At 43.8% G+C, this 21,463-nt stretch overlaps 1 protein-coding gene across 1 annotated transcript in view; it reads left to right on the top strand.

Moving 5' to 3' along the window:
* LOC137320514 (E3 ubiquitin-protein ligase RMND5A) overlaps window positions 1-21,463 on the top strand; it is a 95,020-nt gene extending 73,557 nt beyond the window's left edge. The window contains exon 9 of the mRNA XM_067982212.1: window positions 21,230-21,463. Within this exon, the coding sequence (XP_067838313.1) occupies window positions 21,230-21,370 (141 nt within the window). The 3' untranslated portion in view covers window positions 21,371-21,463. The remainder of the gene's footprint in view (window positions 1-21,229) is intronic.

Here is a 21,463-nt window from a genome sequence, read left to right as displayed (position 1 = left end):
GGATAATGAAACAGTTTGGGGAATAAGGGGAAAAAAACACTAGTGGGCCTAGTACATAGGCCTCCTAATAGTTGCAACTCTGCTGGAAGAAGTATTAATCAGGAAATAGTTGGGGCATGTAATAAGGGAACAGCTATAATTATGGGGGATTTTAACTATCATATTAACTGGACAAATCAAATTGGGCAGGGCAGCCTTGAGGAAGAGTTTATTGAGTGTATTAGGGATGGATTTCTTGAGCAGTATGTAACTGATCCTACAAGGGGGCAAGCAACCTTGGACCTGGTCCTGTGTAATGAGCCAGGATTAATTAATAATGTCCTAGTTAAGGATCCCCTTGGAATGAGTGACCATAACATGGTTACATTCCATATCCAATTAGAGGGTGAGAAGGTTGGTTCTCAAACAAGCGTACTGCGCTTGAATAAAGGAGACTATGATGGTATGAGAGAGGAACTGATTAAAGTGGGCTGGGAAAATAGATTAAAGGGTAAGACGGTACATGAGCAGTGGTGTTCATTTAGGGAGTTATTTTACAACTTTCAAAAAAAATATATTCCACTGAGGAAAAAAGAGTGTAAAAGAAATGACAGCCATCCATGGCTAAGTAAAGAAATTAAGGACAGTATCTGACTAAAAACAAGGACATATAAGGTAGCCAAACTTAGTGGGAGAATAGAAGATTGGGAAGTCTTCAAAAGACAGCAAAAAGTAACGAAAGGATTGATTAAGAAAGGGAAGATAGATTATGAAAATAAATTAGCAAAAAATATAAAAACAGATAGCAAGAGTTTCTACAGTTATATAAAAAGAAAAAGGGTGGCTAAGGCAAACATAGGTCCCTTAGAGGATGAGACCGGGAAATTAATGGTGGGAAACATGGAAATGGCAAATATTTTGTTTCAGTCTTTATGGTAGAGGACACTAAGACAAACAGGGGGCTCTGGGGGGGAGGAGCTAAATACGATTAAAATCACTACGGAATTGGTACTCAGTAAATTAATGGGACTCAAGGCGGATAAATCCCCTGGACCTGATGGCTTACATCCTAGGGTCTTGAGGGAAGTGGCAGTAGGGATTGTGGATGCTTTGGTAATAATTTTCCAAAATTCTCTGGACTCGGCAAGTAGCTGCAGTTCAGGTTCCAGTAATGTAAGGAATCTTACAACCAGGTTATAGTCCAACAATTTTATTTTAAAATCACAAGCTTTCGGAGATTATCTCCTTCGTCAGGTGAGTACTCACCTGATGAAGGAGATAATCTCCGAAAGCTTGTGATTTTAAAATAAAATTGTTGGACTATAACCTGGTGTTGTAAGATTCCTTACATTTGTCCACCCCAGTCCATCACTGGCATCTCCACATCAGGTTCCAGTAGACAGAAACCTGTTTATGCTTGGCTCATGCCTGGCTGGATCTTTAATTGTTTTTTTAGGACAGCTCTGCATATACCTGGATACACTTATATGCAATGCTCTTTCCCAAAAATTGCAAATTTAAAGTTCAAGAGTGGAGAGAGGAGAATCTCTGCATTTTCTTCAGAATAAAAGGGTAGGTTAATCGGGGTAAGTGAACAGTAAGTAAATTAATAATAATCGAGTATCTAAAGGGAGTTTAGAAAAAAAGGTTTCTAAATATAATGGACAGGCAGCTGAGACCCATTGCCTGCAATTCCTGTGCCATCTGGGAACTTCAGGACACTTCATGTGTCCTGGAGGGCCACATGTGCAGGAAATGCCTCCAGTTGCTTGAGCTCAGGCTGAGGCTTTCTGAGCTTGAGGGGCAGCTGGAGTCACTGCACAGCATAAGGGAGATTGAAGGTTTCCTGGATCATACAATCCAGGAGGTGGTCACCCCGCAGCCACAGAGAGTTCAGGATAGCAAGTGGGTGACCATCCGAAAGGGTAGGAAGAGGCAGGCAGTGCAGGAATCTTCTGGGTGTGTGGCACTCTCAAACCGGTATTCAGCATTGAATACCAGTGAGGGTAACGACACCTCGAAGGAGTGCAGTCCTGAGCGTGGCACCATGGGGCAAAGGACTGCAGAGAGGCACAGTAAAGTGTAGAAATGCAGTAGTCATAGGGGATTTGATAATCGGGACAGACAGGTGTTTCTGGGACCGTCGACATGTGTCCCGCATGGTGTGTTGCCTCCCTGGTGCCAGGGTAAGGGACATCACGGAGAGGGTGCAGAACATTCTGTGGGGGGAAGGGGAACAGCCAGAAGTCATGATCCATGTGGAAACCAACGACATAGAAAAGAAAAGGGATGAGGTCCTGCGGTCAGAGTTTCAGGAGCTAGGGAGGAAGTTAAAAAGCAGAACCTCAAAGGGTAGTAATCTCTGGATTACTCTCAGTGCCACGCGCTCGTTGGTACAGAAATAGGAAGATAAGGCCAGTTAATGCGTGGCTAGAGACATGGTGCAAGAGGGAGGGCTTCAGATTCTTGGGGCATTGGGACCAGTTTTGGAGCAGGAGAGACCTACTCCAGACGGGTTGCATCTCAACAGAGATGGGACCAATGTCCTCACTAGTGCTGTGGGGGAGGGTTTAAACTAATTTAGCAGAGGATGGGCACCAGGATGTAGCATTAGAAAGGAGAAACAAGGTGCACAAAGGATTGGGAGAGACAGATAGCACGAGAGTAAGAAATAGTACAGTATTAGGTGGGAGATTAAGAGAGAATACGAGAAGGTCTGAGATAGGTTAAGAGTGCATCTGTGTAAATGTACAAAGCGTGGTAAATAAAGTTGGTGAGCTGCAGGTGCAAATAGCCATATGGGAATATGATGATGTGGCGTTAACGGAGACCTGGCTCAAAAAAAGGCAGAACGAAATTGGCTAAGTGACAGGAAACAGAGAATAGTAGTGAACGGACAGGAGGGAGGTGTACAGTGCTGTTCCCCAGGTACTAGGACCACAGCTTTTCTTCATATATATTAATGACTTAGACTTGGGGGTACAGGACACAATTTCCAAATTTGCAGATGACACAAAATTTGGAAGTGTAGTGAACAGTGAGGAGGATAGCGATAGACTTCAACAGGCTGGTGGCATAGGCAGACACGTGGCAGATGAAATTTAATGCAGAAAAATGCGAGTTGATACATTTCGGTAGGAAGAACGAGGAGAGACAATATAAACTAAAGGGCACAATTCTAAAAGGGGTACAGGAACAGAGAGATCAGGGGGTATATGTACACAAATCATTAAAGGTGACACGGCAGGTTGAGAAAGCAGTTAAAAAAGCATACAGGATTCTGTGCTTTATAAATAGAGGCATAGAGTACAAAAGCAAGGAAGTCACGATGAACCTTTATAAAACACTGGTTCGACCACAACTGGAGTACTGTGTCCAGTTCTGGGCACCACATTTTAGTAAAGATGTGAAGACCTTAGGGAGGGTGCAGAAGAGATTTACTAGAGTGATTCCAGGGATGAGAGACTTTAGTTACATGGATAGACTGGAGAAACTGGGGTTGTTCTCCTTGGTACAGAGAAAGTTGAGAGGTGATTTGATAGAGGTATTCAAAATCATGAAGGATTTTGACAGAGTAGATAGAGAGAAACTGTTCCCATTGGCGGAATGGTCAAGAACCAGAGGACATAGAATTAAGATAATTGGCAAAGGAACCAAAGGTGACATGAGGAAAAACTTTTTTACACAGCGAGTAGTTAAGATCTGGAATGCACTGCCAGAAGGGGTGGTGGAGGCAGATTCAATCTTGGCCTTCAAAAGGGAACTGGATAAGTACTTGAAAGGAAAAAATTTGCAGGGCTACGGGGACAGGGCGGGGAGTGGGACTGGCTGGATTGCTCTTGTATGGAGCCGGCACGGACTCAATGGGCCGAATGGCTTCCTTCTGTGCTGTAACCTTTCTATGATTGTAGGTATGGATTAATAAAGGAAAGCCAGCACGGATTTGTTAAAGGCAGATTGTGTTTAACTAACCTGATTGAGTTTTTTGATGAGGTAACAGAGAGGGTTGATGAGGGCAATGCGGTTGATGTGTATATATGGACTTTCGAAAGGCGTTTGATAAAGTGCCACGTAATAGGCTTGTCAGCAAAATTGAAGCCCATAGAATAAACGGGGCAGTGGCAGCATGGATACGAAATTGGCTAAGTGACAGGAAACAGAGAGCAGTGGTGAACGGTTGTTTTTCGGACTCGAGAAATGTATGTGGTGGTGTTCCCCAGGGGTTGGTATTAGGACCACTGCTTTTTTTGATATATATTAGTGACTTGGACTTGGGTGTACAGGGCACAATTTCAAAATTTGCTTGTGATGCAAAACTTAGAAGTGTAGTAAACAGTGAGGAGGATAGTGATAGACTTCAAGAGGACATAGACAGGCTGGTGGAATGGGCGGACACATGGCAGATGAAATTTAACACAGAGAAGTGTGAAGAGATACATTTTGGCAGGAAGGAGAGGCAAAATTAGCTAAATGGTACAATTCTAAAGGGGGTGCAGGAACAGAGAGACTTGTGGGAATATATGCACAAATCTTTGAAGGTGGCAGGACAGGTTGAAAAAGCGGTTAAAAAAGCATATGGGATCCTGGGCTTTATAAGTAGAGGTATAGAGTACAAAAGCAAGGAAGTTATGTTGAACCTTTATAAACATTGGTTCGGCCACAACTGGAGTATTGAGTCCAATTCTGGGCAACGCATTTTAGGATGGATGTGAAGGCCTTAGAGAGGGTGCAGAAAAGACTTTCTAGAATGGTTCAAGGGATCCATGTGTTACATGGATATACTGGAGAAGCTGGGGTTGTTCTCCTTAGAGCAGAGAAGCTTGAGAGGAGATTTGATAGAAGTGTTCAAAATAATGAAGGGTTTAGACAACGTAAATAAAGAGAAACTGTTGCTGTTGGCAGAAGGGTCGAGAGCCAGAGGATACAGATTTAAGATGATTGGCAAAAGAACCAAAGGCGACGTAAGGAAAAACTTATTTACGCAGCGAATAGTTATGATCTGGAATGGGCTGCCTGAAAGGGTGGTGGAAGCAGATTCAATTATGGCTTTCAAAAAGGAATTGGATAAATACTTGACGGGAAAAAATTTGCAGGACTGCAGGTGAATGGGACTAACTGGATTGCTCTTACAAAGAGCCGGCACGGGCTTGATGGTCCGATTGGCCTCCTTCTGTGCTGAAATCATTCTATGATTCTAAGCACTTAAATTGAGGTACGGTAGGCATAGTAAGTGCGCAGAAGGTTCAACCAGTTAATTAAAGTTTGATACTGAATTGGATTTGCATTGCATGCAGTGTTGACCTGAAGAGCTATGAGAGTACTGTCTCCAGATCTCACGCTGCTTCGCTCTGGAGTCGCGATCTAAAACACATGATCTGGTCATTTATTACCTTGCTGTGCGCAAATTGGCTGCCGTGCTTCCTACATTACAACAGTGACGACACTTCAAAAGTACTTCATTGGCTGTAAAGTGCTTTGGGCTGTCTTGAGGTCATGAAAGGCATTATATAAATGCAACTTTGCTTCTTCTTACTTGAAACAAGAGCAAAAGCAACAAAGAGCTGCTATGGCACTTTCCGGAACAGGATTGGTGAGATACTTCACGTTTTGATCAATTCAGAAATGTTGAATGCGGAATAAAAATTGGGAAAAAATTTTGGATTTTTGCAAATGAAAACTATTGTTCGGTGGCCCATATAAATAGTAATCACCTGTAGGCAAATTAAAAATCTTCCTACAGTGCAGAGCCCTCTTGGTCAGATCTTGCTCACTCTATGCAGCATACATTTTCTCCCGAAGGCACTGACTCTTGATGTCAGCAGCAATCTAGTTCCTTATTCAAGGGGCCACTTCTCATGTGCAACTCTGGACAGGAAGTGCTGTCAGGCTGTTCCTTTGTGGTGGTTATCACGGCTGAGTGCAATCTTGTTGTCACTCACTGTCCACACATGCGTTTTCTAGCAGGGATCATTTGAGACTAAACAGGAGCAGAACACAGGCTGATTTTTTTTCCCCTTCAATGTGTTGTTTGAGATCAGCTAACTCAGCACAGGCCAGGAACTGAATTTGGGAAACTTGTATTTAAGGTTACGAAGCGTACCTCTGGCTGCTCTCTTACTATTGGCAGCAGTCTTGAACATTGTCTTTGCACATTAGAAAAAGTTATCATAGTCTTTTTTTTCTGTTGTAGTTTATGTGTGGATAATTTAGAAATAGTTAAGTGTGCAATGAGAAAAGTGTGCAATGAGAAAAGCCTACTTGGCCGAGCAAGGCTGCTGTTTCTGTGGATCACCTGCGGACTGCCTTCTAATTGACTATCCCGCTTATGTAAATGCTGCAATAATAGTTGATCCAATAGGTGGCGTATTAGTCAATTTTGTGCAGAATTCAGAGTTAGCGCTATATGTGTTTTTGCAGTTTTCCGCTTGTTCTTGTTACCAGGCCTGTTGGGAGTAATGTTAAACATCACCCAAAATGGGCGTGTGGTCAGCAGAGAGCCCGTGTCGCCTGCCTGAAGCCAGTACAGGAGGGTTGAACCATTTTCTAGTTCGGGCCTCATTTGAATACAACCAGCGAGCAGCGGGTGCCAAACCGGCTCTCCGCTACAGCTCGACGGTTGTGGGACCGGGCAGGAAATTAGCTGGCTCCTCTGCTGGAGAGAGTGAGCATAGGTCGGCAGTGGTGAACGTTCATCATAGGTCGAGACCCTCTACTTGTCCAAACCACAGTGAAATCATCCAACCGTGAAACACACGGCAGCAAAATTCTTTGTCTGCATTATTCACATAGCAGCAAATTGTTATGTCCCTATTAGCACAAAATTACATGCCTTGCAATGAAATCTGCTGTGCTCAAAATACATGGCGATGAAGAATTGCTAACATGTCAAAATGAGTGCTCTATACTGCAGATTATTTGCTCCTGTCTGCCTTGTGCTGCTTCTATCCAGAACCCACAGGCTTTTGCTAACACTACTGCCTAATTCTCACAGCAGTGAGGCAGTTTCCATAAGCAAATTAACCTATGAACTAATACCTATACTCATGCCAATGCACTAACAATTACCCTTAACCCTGGTATATTGTACCATAAACCATGTGGGGTGCCTATCACATTCTCCTGTCTGAAAGGAGCAAATACCAAACTGAGAGACTGTTATACTAATGTTAAAACAAATAGATTTATTGACAAGTAAGATACCTGAACAGAAGCAGAAAGACACAGCTAGTAGAACACTTAAACTTACACAATAAATAAACTGTTTTAAAACGTGAAAAGAGAGTGCAAAATTCTAAGTTTTTTTCAGTAGCTTTTGACTGAACATAAAAAGTGTTACATAGGGGATGACTCATTCCACAGCTGCCTCATGTGATATAGGCAGTGTGCAGAAGATAACTGACAACCATGGGACTGAACACAATTATGTTACCTGTTCTTTCTTTGATGTAAAGGCAGCCCAATTTGCTATTGATATGTACATTGAATGCCATTGAAGCTACATCTTGTCGAGTTCCTACATAGCTATCAATGCTTTTAAACACAGCATCAAATTAATTGCTCTTAGAACAAAAAACTCCTTTGATGGTTCAGCCATTTGAGATATAAAGAAATTGTCTGTAAACTTGCACAGCAAGTAAAACCACACCTTTAATGGGCAGGAGCTGGAGTTTATATATCAAATGCCTATTGTCCTGCAGAGGACCAACAATATAATCTGAAACTAGAACCAAGCTTCTGCATCCTGGTTCTTTACAAGGACCTGCATCTTGCAGACAGCTGGGTTACAGTCTCCACTTTGAAGTTTAGTAAAGAGAAGCTTCCGTCTTAACTCTAGTTGTTTCAGAAATTATTTAAGTTAAGATATTGAATGTTTTCTTTTTGATGCTTCTGTCACTTATATTTTGAATATTTTTAAAATTCATTCACATAGCAAGACCAGCATTTATTGTGCATCCCTCGTTCCCCTGAGAAGTTGGTGGTGGGACTTTATCTTGAGCTGCTATTCTTTGTAGCATTTTGATACAACTGAGTGGTTTTCTAGGCCACTGCAGAGGGCAGTTAAGAGTCAACCACATTGGTCAGACTGGGTAAGGATCACATGTTTCCTTCCCTACAGGACATTAGTAAACCAGCTGGGATTTTACGGCATTCCGACAACTTCATGGTCACTTCAAACTGAATTCAAATTCTCAAACTGCCCTGGTTAGAGCTCACGTTCTCTGGATTACTAGTCCAGTAACATAACCACTACACTACCGCACACTCTGAAATGTTCATCTGCTTATTTCTCACAGTGTAACTATTAGGCTACAGTCCTGTACACAAAATACACCTGCTGAGTGAGGCCATGTGTAGTTTTTGTTTTAGGCATTTAATATCAAAGTGGGATCCTTAAAAATTGACATTCTAATTTTGAGTTCCCTTGGAACAAAAAGAATGATAAACTTACCCTCCAACCTTTGAATACTGGGGGTTTCAGGATTATTCCCTTTGTCGAGGAAAAATTAAAAATAAATGGGTTGAGGATGAGGAAATGAGGAGAAATGTTTTTACACAGCGAGTTATTATGATCTGGAATGCACTACCAGAAAGGGTGATGGAAGCAGATTCAATAGTAACTTTCAAAAGGGAATTGGATAAATACTTAAAAAGAAAACATCTGCAGGGCTATGGGGAAAGAGCAGGGGAGTGGGACTAATTGGATAGCTCTTTCAAAGAGCCAGCAGTCACAATGGCCTCAATCAGCTGTATGATTCTATGATTCTATGGATGCTGAATTGCATGATTCAGAGATCTGAGTAACCTATTCCATCATCTTTTTTCAATCATCTGGCTAAATTAACAGTTTCATAGTGTAACCTCAGACCACATTGCTACCATTATATATTAGGTATGTTGGGTACATTTTGTTTGCTAGCAGGTAGTACAATATAGGTGCCTCAGAATGTCGGAAATGCACCAAAGTAAAACAAGTTCTAACAAAATAAATGGTTATGAAATCAATTCCTGGTCTGACCCCAAATGCCATTAAAGGTATAAACCCAGGACATAAGAAGAATATTCAAGCCCTGAATCCAATGTGGAGAAGTGCCACTAGTGTCAGGTGACTGAGTTATGAGGAATGACTGGAGACATTTTGGATGTTCATCCTTGAAAGCAAATAATTAAGAGACAACTTCATAGAAATAAGATAGTAAATGGTGTAGAAAAGGTAAATTCAGGACATTATTTCAAATTTAAAACATGATAGTAGGACTAACTGGTGAAAGCAAATTTAAGACTGATGTCAAAAAATTATTTTTCATACAATGAGCAATCAACACATGAAATAGATTTCTGGTTAAAGTTTTAAAATTTTGTTCTTGGGATGTGGGTGACACTGAAAAGGCTGTATATATTGCCCATCCCTAACTACCCCAAGAAGATGATGGTGGACCTTCTTGTTGAGTAATGATTAGTTTTACAACTGAGTAGCTTGGTAGGCCACTTCACAGAACATTAAGAGTCAACCATATGTTGTAGGACTGCAGTCCCTGTCAGCCAGACTTTGTAGGGGTAGTAGGGTCCCTTCCTCAAAGGACATTAGTAATGGAAAAATCATGGAATCATTTTAAAAACACATGTGAGTGCTGTTATGGAAGCCTTAGCATTAGGTGATGGTAATGTGGTCTGAAGATATACCAAGTGGAATCTAGCTTGTGGAAATTTTTGTCTGGAGCTTTGGATTACGCAACTAGGGGGTTTGATAATCTATGAAACCAATGTAACAGATGGTTTGGAAAATGCTAGTTCCTTCTGGATGGACAAACTACAATGGATGAAAGGCCTTCCTTAGCCATATCTTGCAATATTTCATAGAAACAGGGTCTTGTTTTGACAGAGTTCAAGGCAAACTACTGAGAGCCTCATGCTCAGCCTGAGTGAAACAAGGAACTGTTCACTAGTACCTGCATTGCCCAAATGACCCAGCGACATCATAGCTTTTTATACCCCCCAGCTTTAGTCCTGGAAAACTGACTGGTTGACTGCCAAGTCAGGCTTCGCCATTTAGTTGAAGAATATCACCATCAATGCTTGGCTGGGCAGGTGGTGGTGGTGGTGGTGGGGATATAACCAGGACATAGACCAGACATTTTGAATATCCACTCCTCAAATTCAATAACGCACTGTCGATGTGAAATTTTTTCTCAAGGTGACCTTGATAAACAGTATGTTTATTACAAATTCAACTACTGAAAAGTCCCACACAGCCAGGAGTTTTATTCATATTGCACAGAAATCTTAAGATTTGTGGTCTTCGAACTGTTATAGCAAAGTCACTCTGACTGATTGCGTGGGCGCCATTGATTATTTTGATCCCAGAGGCATCAAATTTTCCTTTACTTCTGCAGTGGACTTATCGGCCAAAGGTATTATTAATGGTGGTCAGGCTAAAAGGCCCTATCTTAACATGTAGCTGAGAGCCTGAAAATATCATCTATAACTTGTGTTTGTAATCTGTATCCTGAAGATGGACAAAAACGTGAGACAACCTAGGCAGCTCTTTTGGCCATATATGGACATATTTTAGCCTCATTAACAAAACAGATACTGCTGATTCATTTCTCTTAAAAAATACCATGATCATCCTATGGGCTTTGAATAGATTATTTTATTAGGCAATATTTTGACTATTAGGTGTTAGCCATGGCTCAGTGGTAGTACTCTCACCTCTGAGTCTGAAGGTTGTGGGTATCAAGTCCCACTCCAGAGACTTGAGCACATAATCTCTGTGCCCATTCAATGATTCTATGATACTCCAGTGCACTAGTACCTGTAATGAATCTGTAATCAATAATCTGTATTGAGTATAATGCAATGAGACACCCCAGAGTGTCATGAACTGTAATTATGAATAATGTGTTCATTGAACTGTACTTGATTTAACCTGAAAATTGTATAATCTGTATTGTGTAAGTTTGGAATGTGATATGACAACCTTATTGTATGTTTTGCTACAGATTTTATGAATAAAGTATATTTTTTGAAAAAAAAAGGTACTGAGGGAGTGCAGCACCGTCGGAGGTGCGTTCTTTCGAACGAGACGTTAAACCGAGGCCCCCTCTGCGCTCAGCTGGATATAAAAGATCCCATGGCACTATTTTGAAGAAGAGCAGGGAAGTTTTCCCCATTGTCCTGGCCAATATTTATTTCTCAACCAACATCACTAAAACAGATTACTTGGTCATTCTCACATTGCTGTTTGTGGGACCTTGCTGTGTGAAAATTGGCTGCCGTGTTTCCTACATTATCTTGACAAAGAGTATGTTTATTACAAGTTCAACTAAGCTTCAAAAGTATTTAATTGGCTGTAAAGCACTTTGGGACGTCCTGTGGTCTTGAAACGCACTATGTAAATGCAAGTCCTTTTATTTAGAAGAAACAAAACCGTACCTGGATGTGGTGGGCAGGTGGTAAACTTTATCATGGAAGATCAAGTGAAGGTTGCTAATACCTGCTAAATCCAATCCTTTCTTTGGCAAATATTTAATGCAGAAAAACATCAGGCATTAAACTGAGCTGACAACATATATCCATGATGGCATTAAATGTCTAAAATCAATAATACTCTTGCAAACTATTTCCATAGATGCATTTAAGGGGAAGCTAGACAGCTAGATGAGGGAGAAAGGAATAGAAGAATTTACTGTTAGCGTTAGATGAAGTAGAGAGGGAGGAGGCTCGAGTGGAGCATAAACACCGGCATGGTCCAGTTGGACTGAATGGCCTGTTTCTGTGCTGTAAATTCTATGTAATACATTGTGTGCAAAATCACATAAAATCGCCATTTTTTTTCATCAAGAAAGGGGGGAAAAGGCTGAAGAAAAAGGAATGTACATCGAATTACACTGAAACCACAGCACAGAAACAGGCCATTTGGCCCAAATAGTCTATGCCGCCGTTTATGCTCCACCATGCGCCTCCTCCCTCCCTATTTCACCCTTCTATTCTTTTTTCATTGTGCTTATCTAGCTCCCCCTGAAATGTATCTATGCTATTTGCCTCAACTACTCCTTGTGGTAGCGTGTTCCACATTCTTACCACTAATTGGGTAAAGAAGTTTCTCCTGAATTCCCTATTGGATTTATGAGTGACTATTTTATATTTATGACCTCTAGTTTTGGACTCTACCACAAGTGCAAACAATTTCTCCACGTGTACTCTATCATGCCCTTTCATTATCTTAAAGACCTCTATCAGGTCACCCCTCAGCCTTCTCTTTTCTAGAGAAAAAAGCCCCAGCCTGTTCAGTCTTTCCTGATAATTATATCCTCTCAGTTCTGGTATCTTCCTTGTGAATCTTTTTTGCACCCTCTCCAATGCCTCTATATCCTTTCTATAATATGGAGACCAGAACTGTGCACAGTACTCCAAGTGTGGTCTAACCAAGGTTCTATATAAGTTTATTGTAAACAATTTTACAACACCAAGTTATAGTCCAGCAATTTTATTTTAAATTCACAAGCTTTCGGAGGCTACCTCCTTCCTCAGGTGAACGATGTGGAAATGAAATCCTCGAAATGAAATCGCATTTATAAATCACAGAACAATGCTTGGTGATTACAGACAGTTTTTTCAACTGCCCGTTGCCAAGGCAATCAGTGTGCAGACAGACAGGTGTTACCTGCCAGGTCTCAGAATATACAAATCACCAAAAAAAAACAAACAAAAAAAAAACAGAGATAGAGAGGTAGAAACATAGAAAAGACAGCAACTGACCCGTTATATTAAAAACAGATAACATTTGTTCGCTGGTGGGGTAACGTGTAGCGTGACATGAACCCAAGATCCCGGTTGAGGCCGTCCTCATGGGTGCGGAACTTGGCTATCAATTTCTGCTCGACGATTTTGCGTTGTCGTGTGTCTCGAAGGCCGCCTTGGAGTACGCTTACCCGAAGGTCGGTGGCTGAATGTCCTTGACTGCTGAAGTGTTCCCCGACTGGGAGGGAACCCTCCTGTTTGGCGATTGTTGCGCGGTGTCCGTTCATCCGTTGTCGCAGTGTCTGCATGGTCTCGCCAATGTACCATGCTCTGGGGCATCCTTTCCTGCAACGTATGAGGTAGACAACGTTGGCCGAGTCACAGGAGTATGAACCATGCACCTGGTGGGTGGTGTCCTCTCGTGTGATGGTGGTATCTGTGTCGATGATCTGGCATGTCTTGCAGAGGTTACCGCGGCAGGGTTGTGTGGTGTCGTGGACGCTGTTCTCTTGAAAGCTAGGTAATTTGCTGTGAACGATGGTCTGTTTGAGGTTGGGTGGCTGTTTAAAGGCGAGTAGTGGAGGTGTGGGGATGGCCATAGCGAGGTGTTCGTCGTCATTGATGACATGTTGAAGGCTGCGGAGAACATGGCGTAGTTTCTCCGCTCCGGGGAAGTACTGGACGACAAAGGGTACTCTGTTGGTTGCGTCCCGTGTTAGTCTCCTGAGGAGGTCTATGCGATTTTTTGCTGTGGCCCGTCGGAACTGTCGATCGATGAGTCGAGCGTCATATCCCGTTCTTACTAGGGCGTCTTTCAGCGTCTGTAGGTGTCCATCGCGTTCCTCCTCGTCTGAGCAGACCCTGTGTATTCGCAGGGCCTGTCCATACGGGATGGCCTCTTTGACGTGGTTAGGGTGGAAGCTGGAAAAGTGGAGCATCGTGAGGTTGTCCGTGGGCTTGCGGTAGAGTGAGGTGCTGAGGTGCCCGTCTTTGATGGAGATTCGTGTGTCCAAGAAAGAAACTGATTCTGAGGAGTAGTCCATGGTGAGTTTGATGGTGGGATGGAACTTGTTGATGTTATCGTGTAGTCTCTTCAGTGATTCTTCGCCGTGGGTCCATAGAAAGAAAATGTCGTCGATGTATCTGGTGTATAGTGTTGGTTGGAGGTCTTGTGCAGTGAAGAAGTCCTGCTCGAACTTGTGCATGAAAATGTTGGCGTATTGGGGTGCGAATTTGGTCCCCATGGCTGTTCCGTGTGTTTGGGTAAAGAACTGGTTATCGAAGGTGAAGGCATTGTGATCCAGGATGAAGCGGATGAGTTGTAGGATGGCGTCCGGAGATTGGCTGTTGTTGGTGTTGAGTATTGATGCTGTCGCAGCGATGCCGTCATCGTGGGGGATACTGGTGTATAGTGCCGAGACGTCCATCGTGGTGAGAAGTGTTCCTGGTTCAACTGGTCCGTGGGTACTGAGCTTTTGTAGGAAGTCTGTAGTGTCGCGACAGAAGCTGGGGGTTCCCTGTACGATGGGTTTCAGGATGCCCTCGATGTATCCAGAGAGGTTCTCACACAGGGTTCCGTTGCCTGATACGATAGGACGTCCGGGTGTGTTGGCTTTGTGTATCTTTGGGAGGCAGTAGAAGTCTCCCACGCGGGGAGTACGTGGGATGAGAGTGCGTAGGATGCTTTGAAGGTCTGGATCGAAGGTCTTGATCAGTTTGTTGAGCTGGTGGGTGTGTTCTTTGGTCGGGTCTGCGGGTAACCGTCTGTAGTGTTCCTGGTTGTCCAGTTGTCGGTATGCTTCTTTGCAATAGTCCGTTCTGTTCTGTATGACTATGGCTCCTCCTTTGTCCGCTGGTTTGATGACGATGTTGCGGTTGGTCTTGAGAGCATTGATGGCGTTGCGTTGTGCTCGGGTGACATTCTGGACTGTCTTCTGAGTGCGGCTGATGAATCTGGCATTGATGCATTTCCTGACAGCTTGAGCATACATGTCCAGCTGAGGGCAGCGACCCTCCGGAGGAGTCCAGTTTGACCCTTTCCTCTTCGGTTGCTGTACCGCGGATCCCTCTGTCTGCTGTTCCGGATCGTCGATTGTCTCATTGGGTTCGCTGCTGAAATCTTGTGGTTTGTGGTAGAATTCCCGGAGTCTCATTCTCCTGATGAATTCCTCTGTGTCCGCCGCGAGACTAGTGGGGTCCATTTTGGTGTTGTAAAATTGTTTACAATTGTCAACCCCAGTCCATCACCGGCATCTCCACATCATGGCTACCATCGACACCACAAACTGCCGGGTCACAGTGGAAAGGATATCCAAGAAGATTGCGCATTTAGACACAGACATCAAGTTTTTACAGAGCTGCAAGAAAGCAGACAAGATCCCGAAAGGACTCCAGATCACGAACCCACTCAGGTCCACATACAACTCGGATTACGCTGAGAGACCCTGCCGCCGTACCTCTCGCACACTCCGCAACCATCTCATACACCAACTCTACAGCAGACGCCACAACCTCGAAACCAAGATAGAGTCCATACTCTCAACCTGTACTCAGGACACAGCAGACCAGCTACGATATACCGCCAAACAGACGAGGCAACGGAACTACGCTGCCTACATGAAAACCAAGAGCAGGAAGCTTGAGAAACTCGGCATCACCACCAGCATCGACCAAGCTTCCCCTGGTACCACGGTTGCAACCACAGGGAAGTCTATCGTCAATTTGTCCGACCACACCCTTCAACCAGACGAAATCGAAGTTCTCAGCCGAGGGCTCAATTTCTGCCCCACTACCAAAATGGACCCCACTAGTCTCGCGGCAGACACAGAGGAATTCATCAGGAGAATGAGGCTCCGGGAATTCTACCACAAACCACAAAATTTCAGCAGCGAACCCAATGAGACAATCGACGATCCGGAACAGCAGACAGAGGGATCCGCGGTACAGCAACCGAAGAGGAAAGAGTCAAACTGGACTCCTCCGGAGGGTCGCTGCCCTCAGCTGGACATGTATGCTCAAGCTGTCAGGAAATGCGTCAATGCCAGATTCATCAGCCGCACTCAGAAGACAGTCCAGAATGTCACCCGAGCACAACGCAACGCCATCAACGCTCTCAAGACCAACCGCAACATCGTCATCAAACCAGCGGACAAAGGAGGAGCCATAGTCATACAGAACAGAACGGACTATTGCAAAGAAGCATACCGACAACTGGACAACCAGGAACACTACAGACGGTTACCCGCAGACCCGACCAAAGAACACACCCACCAGCTCAACAAACTGATCAAGACCTTCGATCCAGACCTTCAAAGCATCCTACGCACTCTCATCCCACGTACTCCCCGCGTGGGAGACTTCTACTGCCTCCCAAAGATACACAAAGCCAACACACCCGGACGTCCTATCGTATCAGGCAACGGAACCCTGTGTGAGAACCTCTCTGGATACATCGAGGGCATCCTGAAACCCATCGTACAGGGAACCCCCAGCTTCTGTCGCGACACTACAGACTTCCTACAAAAGCTCAGTACCCACGGACCAGTTGAACCAGGAACACTTCTCACCACGATGGACGTCTCGGCACTATACACCAGTATCCCCCACGATGACGGCATCGCTGCGACAGCATCAATACTCAACACCAACAACAGCCAATCTCCGGACGCCATCCTACAACTCATCCGCTTCATCCTGGATCACAATGCCTTCACCTTCGATAACCAGTTCTTTACCCAAACACACGGAACAGCCATGGGGACCAAATTCGCACCCCAATACGCCAACATTTTCATGCACAAGTTCGAGCAGGACTTCTTCACTGCACAAGACCTCCAACCAACACTATACACCAGATACATCGACGACATTTTCTTTCTATGGACCCACGGCGAAGAATCACTGAAGAGACTACACGATAACATCAACAAGTTCCATCCCACCATCAAACTCACCATGGACTACTCCTCAGAATCAGTTTCTTTCTTGGACACACGAATCTCCATCAAAGACTGGCACCTCAGCACCTCACTCTACCGCAAGCCCACGGACAACCTCACGATGCTCCACTTTTCCAGCTTCCACCCTAACCACGTCAAAGAGGCCATCCCCTATGGACAGGCCCTGCGAATACACAGGGTCTGCTCAGACGAGGAGGAACGCGATGGACACCTACAGACGCTGAAAGACGCCCTAGTAAGAACGGGATATGACGCTCGACTCATCGATCGACAGTTCCGACGGGCCACAGCAAAAAATCGCATAGACCTCCTCAGGAGACTAACACGGGACGCAACCAACAGAGTACCCTTTGTCGTCCAGTACTTCCCCGGAGCGGAGAAACTACGCCATGTTCTCCGCAGCCTTCAACATGTCATCAATGACGACGAACACCTCGCTATGGCCATCCCCACACCTCCACTACTCGCCTTTAAACAGCCACCCAACCTCAAACAGACCATCGTTCACAGCAAATTACCTAGCTTTCAAGAGAACAGCGTCCACGACACCACACAACCCTGCCGCGGTAACCTCAGCAAGACATGCCAGATCATCGACACAGATACCACCATCACACGAGAGGACACCACCCACCAGGTGCATGGTTCATACTCCTGTGACTCGGCCAACGTTGTCTACCTCATACGTTGCAGGAAAGGATGCCCCAGAGCATGGTACATTGGCGAGACCATGCAGACACTGCGACAACGGATGAACGGACACCGCGCAACAATCGCCAAACAGGAGGGTTCCCTCCCAGTCGGGGAACACTTCAGCAGTCAAGGACATTCAGCCACCGACCTTCGGGTAAGCGTACTCCAAGGCGGCCTTCGAGACACACGACAACGCAAAATCGTCGAGCAGAAATTGATAGCCAAGTTCCGCACCCATGAGGACGGCCTCAACCGGGATCTTGGGTTCATGTCACGCTACACGTTACCCCACCAGCGAACAAATGTTATCTGTTTTTAATATAACGGGTCAGTTGCTGTCTTTTCTATGTTTCTACCTCTCTATCTCTGTTTTTTTTTTGTTTTTTTTTTGGTGATTTGTATATTCTGAGACCTGGCAGGTAACACCTGTCTGTCTGCACACTGATTGCCTTGGCAACGGGCAGTTGAAAAAACTGTCTGTAATCACCAAGCATTGTTCTGTGAATTATAAATGCGATTTCATTTCGAGGATTTCATTTCCACATCGTTCACCTGAGGAAGGAGGTAGCCTCCGAAAGCTTGTGAATTTAAAATAAAATTGCTGGACTCTAACTTGGTGTTGTAAAATTGTTTACAATTGTCAACCCCAGTCCATCACCGGCATCTCCACATCACTATATAAGTTTAACATAACTGCTCTGCTTTTCAATTCTATCCCTCTAGAAATGAACCCCAGTGTTTGATATGCCTTTTTTATGGCCTTATTAACCTGCGTGGCTACTTTTGGTGATTTGTGTATCTGTACCCTTAAATCCCTCTGCTCCTCTACCCTATTTAGGCTCATATTATCCAAGCAGTATGTGGCCTCCTTATTCTTCCTACCAAAATGTACCACCTCACACTTACCAATATTGAAATTAATTTGCCAATTACACGCCCATACTATTAATGTCCTTTTACATTTTGACGCATTCTTCCTTTGTATTAACTACACCCCCCTGATTTGGTGTCTTCTGCAAATTTTCCTATGTTCCTATGTTCCTAATTTTGACATTGTACTTCCGATTCCCGAATCCAAATCGTTAAATGTAAATTATGATCAACAGTGGTTCCAGCACCGATCCCTGTGGAACACCACTTCCCACTTTTTGCTAATCTGAGTAGCTACCCTTAACCCCTAATCTCTGTAGCCAACATCCTGTTATCTGTCCCCTGACTCCACATGATCTGACCTTAGTCATGAGCCTACTATGCGGTACCTTATCAAAGGCCTTTTGAAAATCCAAATATATCACATCTACTGCATTACTCTTGTCTACTCTTTCTGTTACTTCTTCAAAGAATTCAATAAGGTTGGTCAAGCATGACCCTCCCTTCTGAAATCCGTGCTGACTATTCTTTATTATATTTTCATTTTCTAGATGCTTTTCTATTACATCTTTGAGTGAAGATTCCATTATCTTTCCGACCATCAACAATAAGCTAACTGGTCTATAATTGTCTAGACTTGTTCTATCTCCCTTTTTAAATATAGGAATAACAATAGCTGTCCGCCAGTCTTCTAAATGTAACTTGTGAATTCAATTTCTGAGAAAGACAAGGTACCACAACAAAAAAGAACTCAGTGCAGAGCACGGTCGCCTAGCCCCACAGAGACAGTGCTTATGGCTTCCGATCTTAGCAACACGCCCCTTACAAGAAGTTGGTTGGTGAGGCAAAAAGTCAAAATGATGTTTGTATCAACTCAGCCACAGTGTTTTTGGCTTTCTGGAAATAATGCAATTTAAAATGATCAGCCACGCCATTACAATCTTAACCATTTCATCTTAAAAAAATGATATTAAACAAAAATTGCCACTGATAAAATGTAAATATTGAAAAAGAATCACGACATGAAAGTTTAATTATTAGAATGCAGACTGGGACTTTCCAGATCTCTCGCCCTGTTTTCTAAAGGTACCTGCAGCTGCAAGAAACACACTGGTTAGTTATTTTATGTAAAGGTTGCTGGATTCTCTTTGAAAAATACTTGGGGAAAACCAATGAAAGGATCGATTTTGCAATTCCAAATTTTTCTTTGCCAGGCCTTCTGAATTCCCCCTCCCTTGGTTTTGTTACAGATCTCCATGTTTATCAATAGATCAGATCTGACCACAGATGATGGTTTCCACGCTCTTCAGATGCAACAACTTTCAAACTTTACATCTCTTACATGCGTCATAAAACCCACACACTGGTGTCCCCATGGTTTTGTTCCCAAACTAAACAAATAGTTTTCATTGTCCTTTACCTTTCAGAGAGTTGTACTGTGACAAAATATGTGGCTTGCATTGGGTTTGACGGTTTCTGTGTGGCCAAGGATGTTAGAAAGTCAGGGTTGAAATATGGGGAGAAGGAGGAAGAGGGTAACAAAATGTAGAGGTGTTATATTAGTGGAAAATAAGTTGCAGAACGTGCCTCAGGAATTAGATAAGTTGGGTAGAGTCCATCATGGGTAGTGTAGGGTAGTGTAATTGAACTGGACTTGTAATCAAGAAGGTTGTGAGTTCCATTCCCACTTGTTGTAAACTATGAAAGGACTGAGGACTGAAGACTGAACTTTAGTGTCAAAAGCAACATCTTATCTATCTTAATTTCCAAAGAGACCTCCTCAATTCTATTGACCAATCTGAGTGATACAAGTTAGAGTAGTTCAGCCCTGTTGGTACTGCTGATGACCTCCAAATCAATGAAGCACTGGCACCAGATCAATGGCAGGTCCTCATTTACTCTTTAGTTTCTCAGCTCTTTGCTCACAAAGGATCTCATACAGATCCACATAGAGCAGGACATATCTTTGACCCCCCTAATGAGCCATTTGTGGGCCTGTGGCCTTGATGACTTGTTTTCTATCACTGGTAAGGAATGTTTTGTTTGTACAAGCCATCATGGTATAATTAACACCAGCCCTTTCCTTTCATAGCATTCAGTCTGACTACTGACTCCATTTTGAGAATAGAATAATAGAAAATTTACGGCACAGAAGGAGGCAATTTGGCCCATCATGTCCGTGCCAGACGAAAATGAGCCTAATCCCACTTTCCAGCACTTGGTCCTTGGCCTTGTAGGTTCGGGCACTTCAGGTGCATGTCCAAGTACTTTTTAAATGTGATGAGGATTTCTGCCTCTACCACCCTTTCAGGCAGTGAGTTCCAGACCCCCACCATCCTCTGGGCGAAAATATTTCTCCTCAGCTCCTTTCTAATCCTTCTGCTAATTACTTTAATCTATGTCCCCTGGTTATTGACCTCTCTGCTAAAGGAAATAGGTCCTTCCTATCCACTCTATCTAGGCCCCTCATAATTTTGTACACCTCAATTAAATCACCCCTCAGTCTCCTCTGTTCCAAAGAAAACAACCCCAGCCTATCCAATCTTTCCTCATAGCTAAAATTCTCCAGTCCTGGCAACATCCTCGTAAATCTCCTCTGTACCCTGTCTAGTGCAATTACATCTTTCCTGTAATGTGGTGACCAGAACTGTGCGCAGTACTCAAGCTGTGGCCTAACCAGTGTTTTCTCCAGTTCTAGCATAGCCTCCCTGTTCTTATATTCTATGCTTCAGCTAATAAAGGAAAGTATCCCGTATGCCTTCTTAACCACCTTATCTACCTGTCTTACGACCTTCAGGGATCTGTGGACATGCTCTCCAAGGTCCCTCACTTCCTCTACACCTCTCAGTATCCTACCATTTATTGTGTACTCCCTTGCCTTGTTTGCCCTCCCCAAATGCATTACCTCACACTTCTCTGGATTGAATTCAATTTGCCACTTTTCTACCCACCTGACCAGTCCATTGATATCTTCCTGCAATCTACAGCTTTCCTCCTCACTATCAACCACACGGCCAATTCGACACAGACATCAAGTTTTTACAGAGCTGCAAGAAAGCAGACAAGATCCCGAAAGGACTACAGATCAAGAACCCACTCAAGTCCACATACAACTCAGATTACGCTGAGAGACTCTGCCGCCGTACCTCTCGCACACTCTGCAACCATCTCATACACCAACTCTACAGCAGACGCCACAACCTCGAAACCAAGATAGAGTC

This window comes from Heptranchias perlo, chromosome 1 (assembly GCF_035084215.1).
Source record: "Heptranchias perlo isolate sHepPer1 chromosome 1, sHepPer1.hap1, whole genome shotgun sequence".
Classification (NCBI taxonomy): domain Eukaryota; kingdom Metazoa; phylum Chordata; class Chondrichthyes; order Hexanchiformes; family Hexanchidae; genus Heptranchias; species Heptranchias perlo.
Note: the sequence above shows the minus strand (reverse complement) of the source record. Positions and strands in the feature narration are given on the sequence as shown.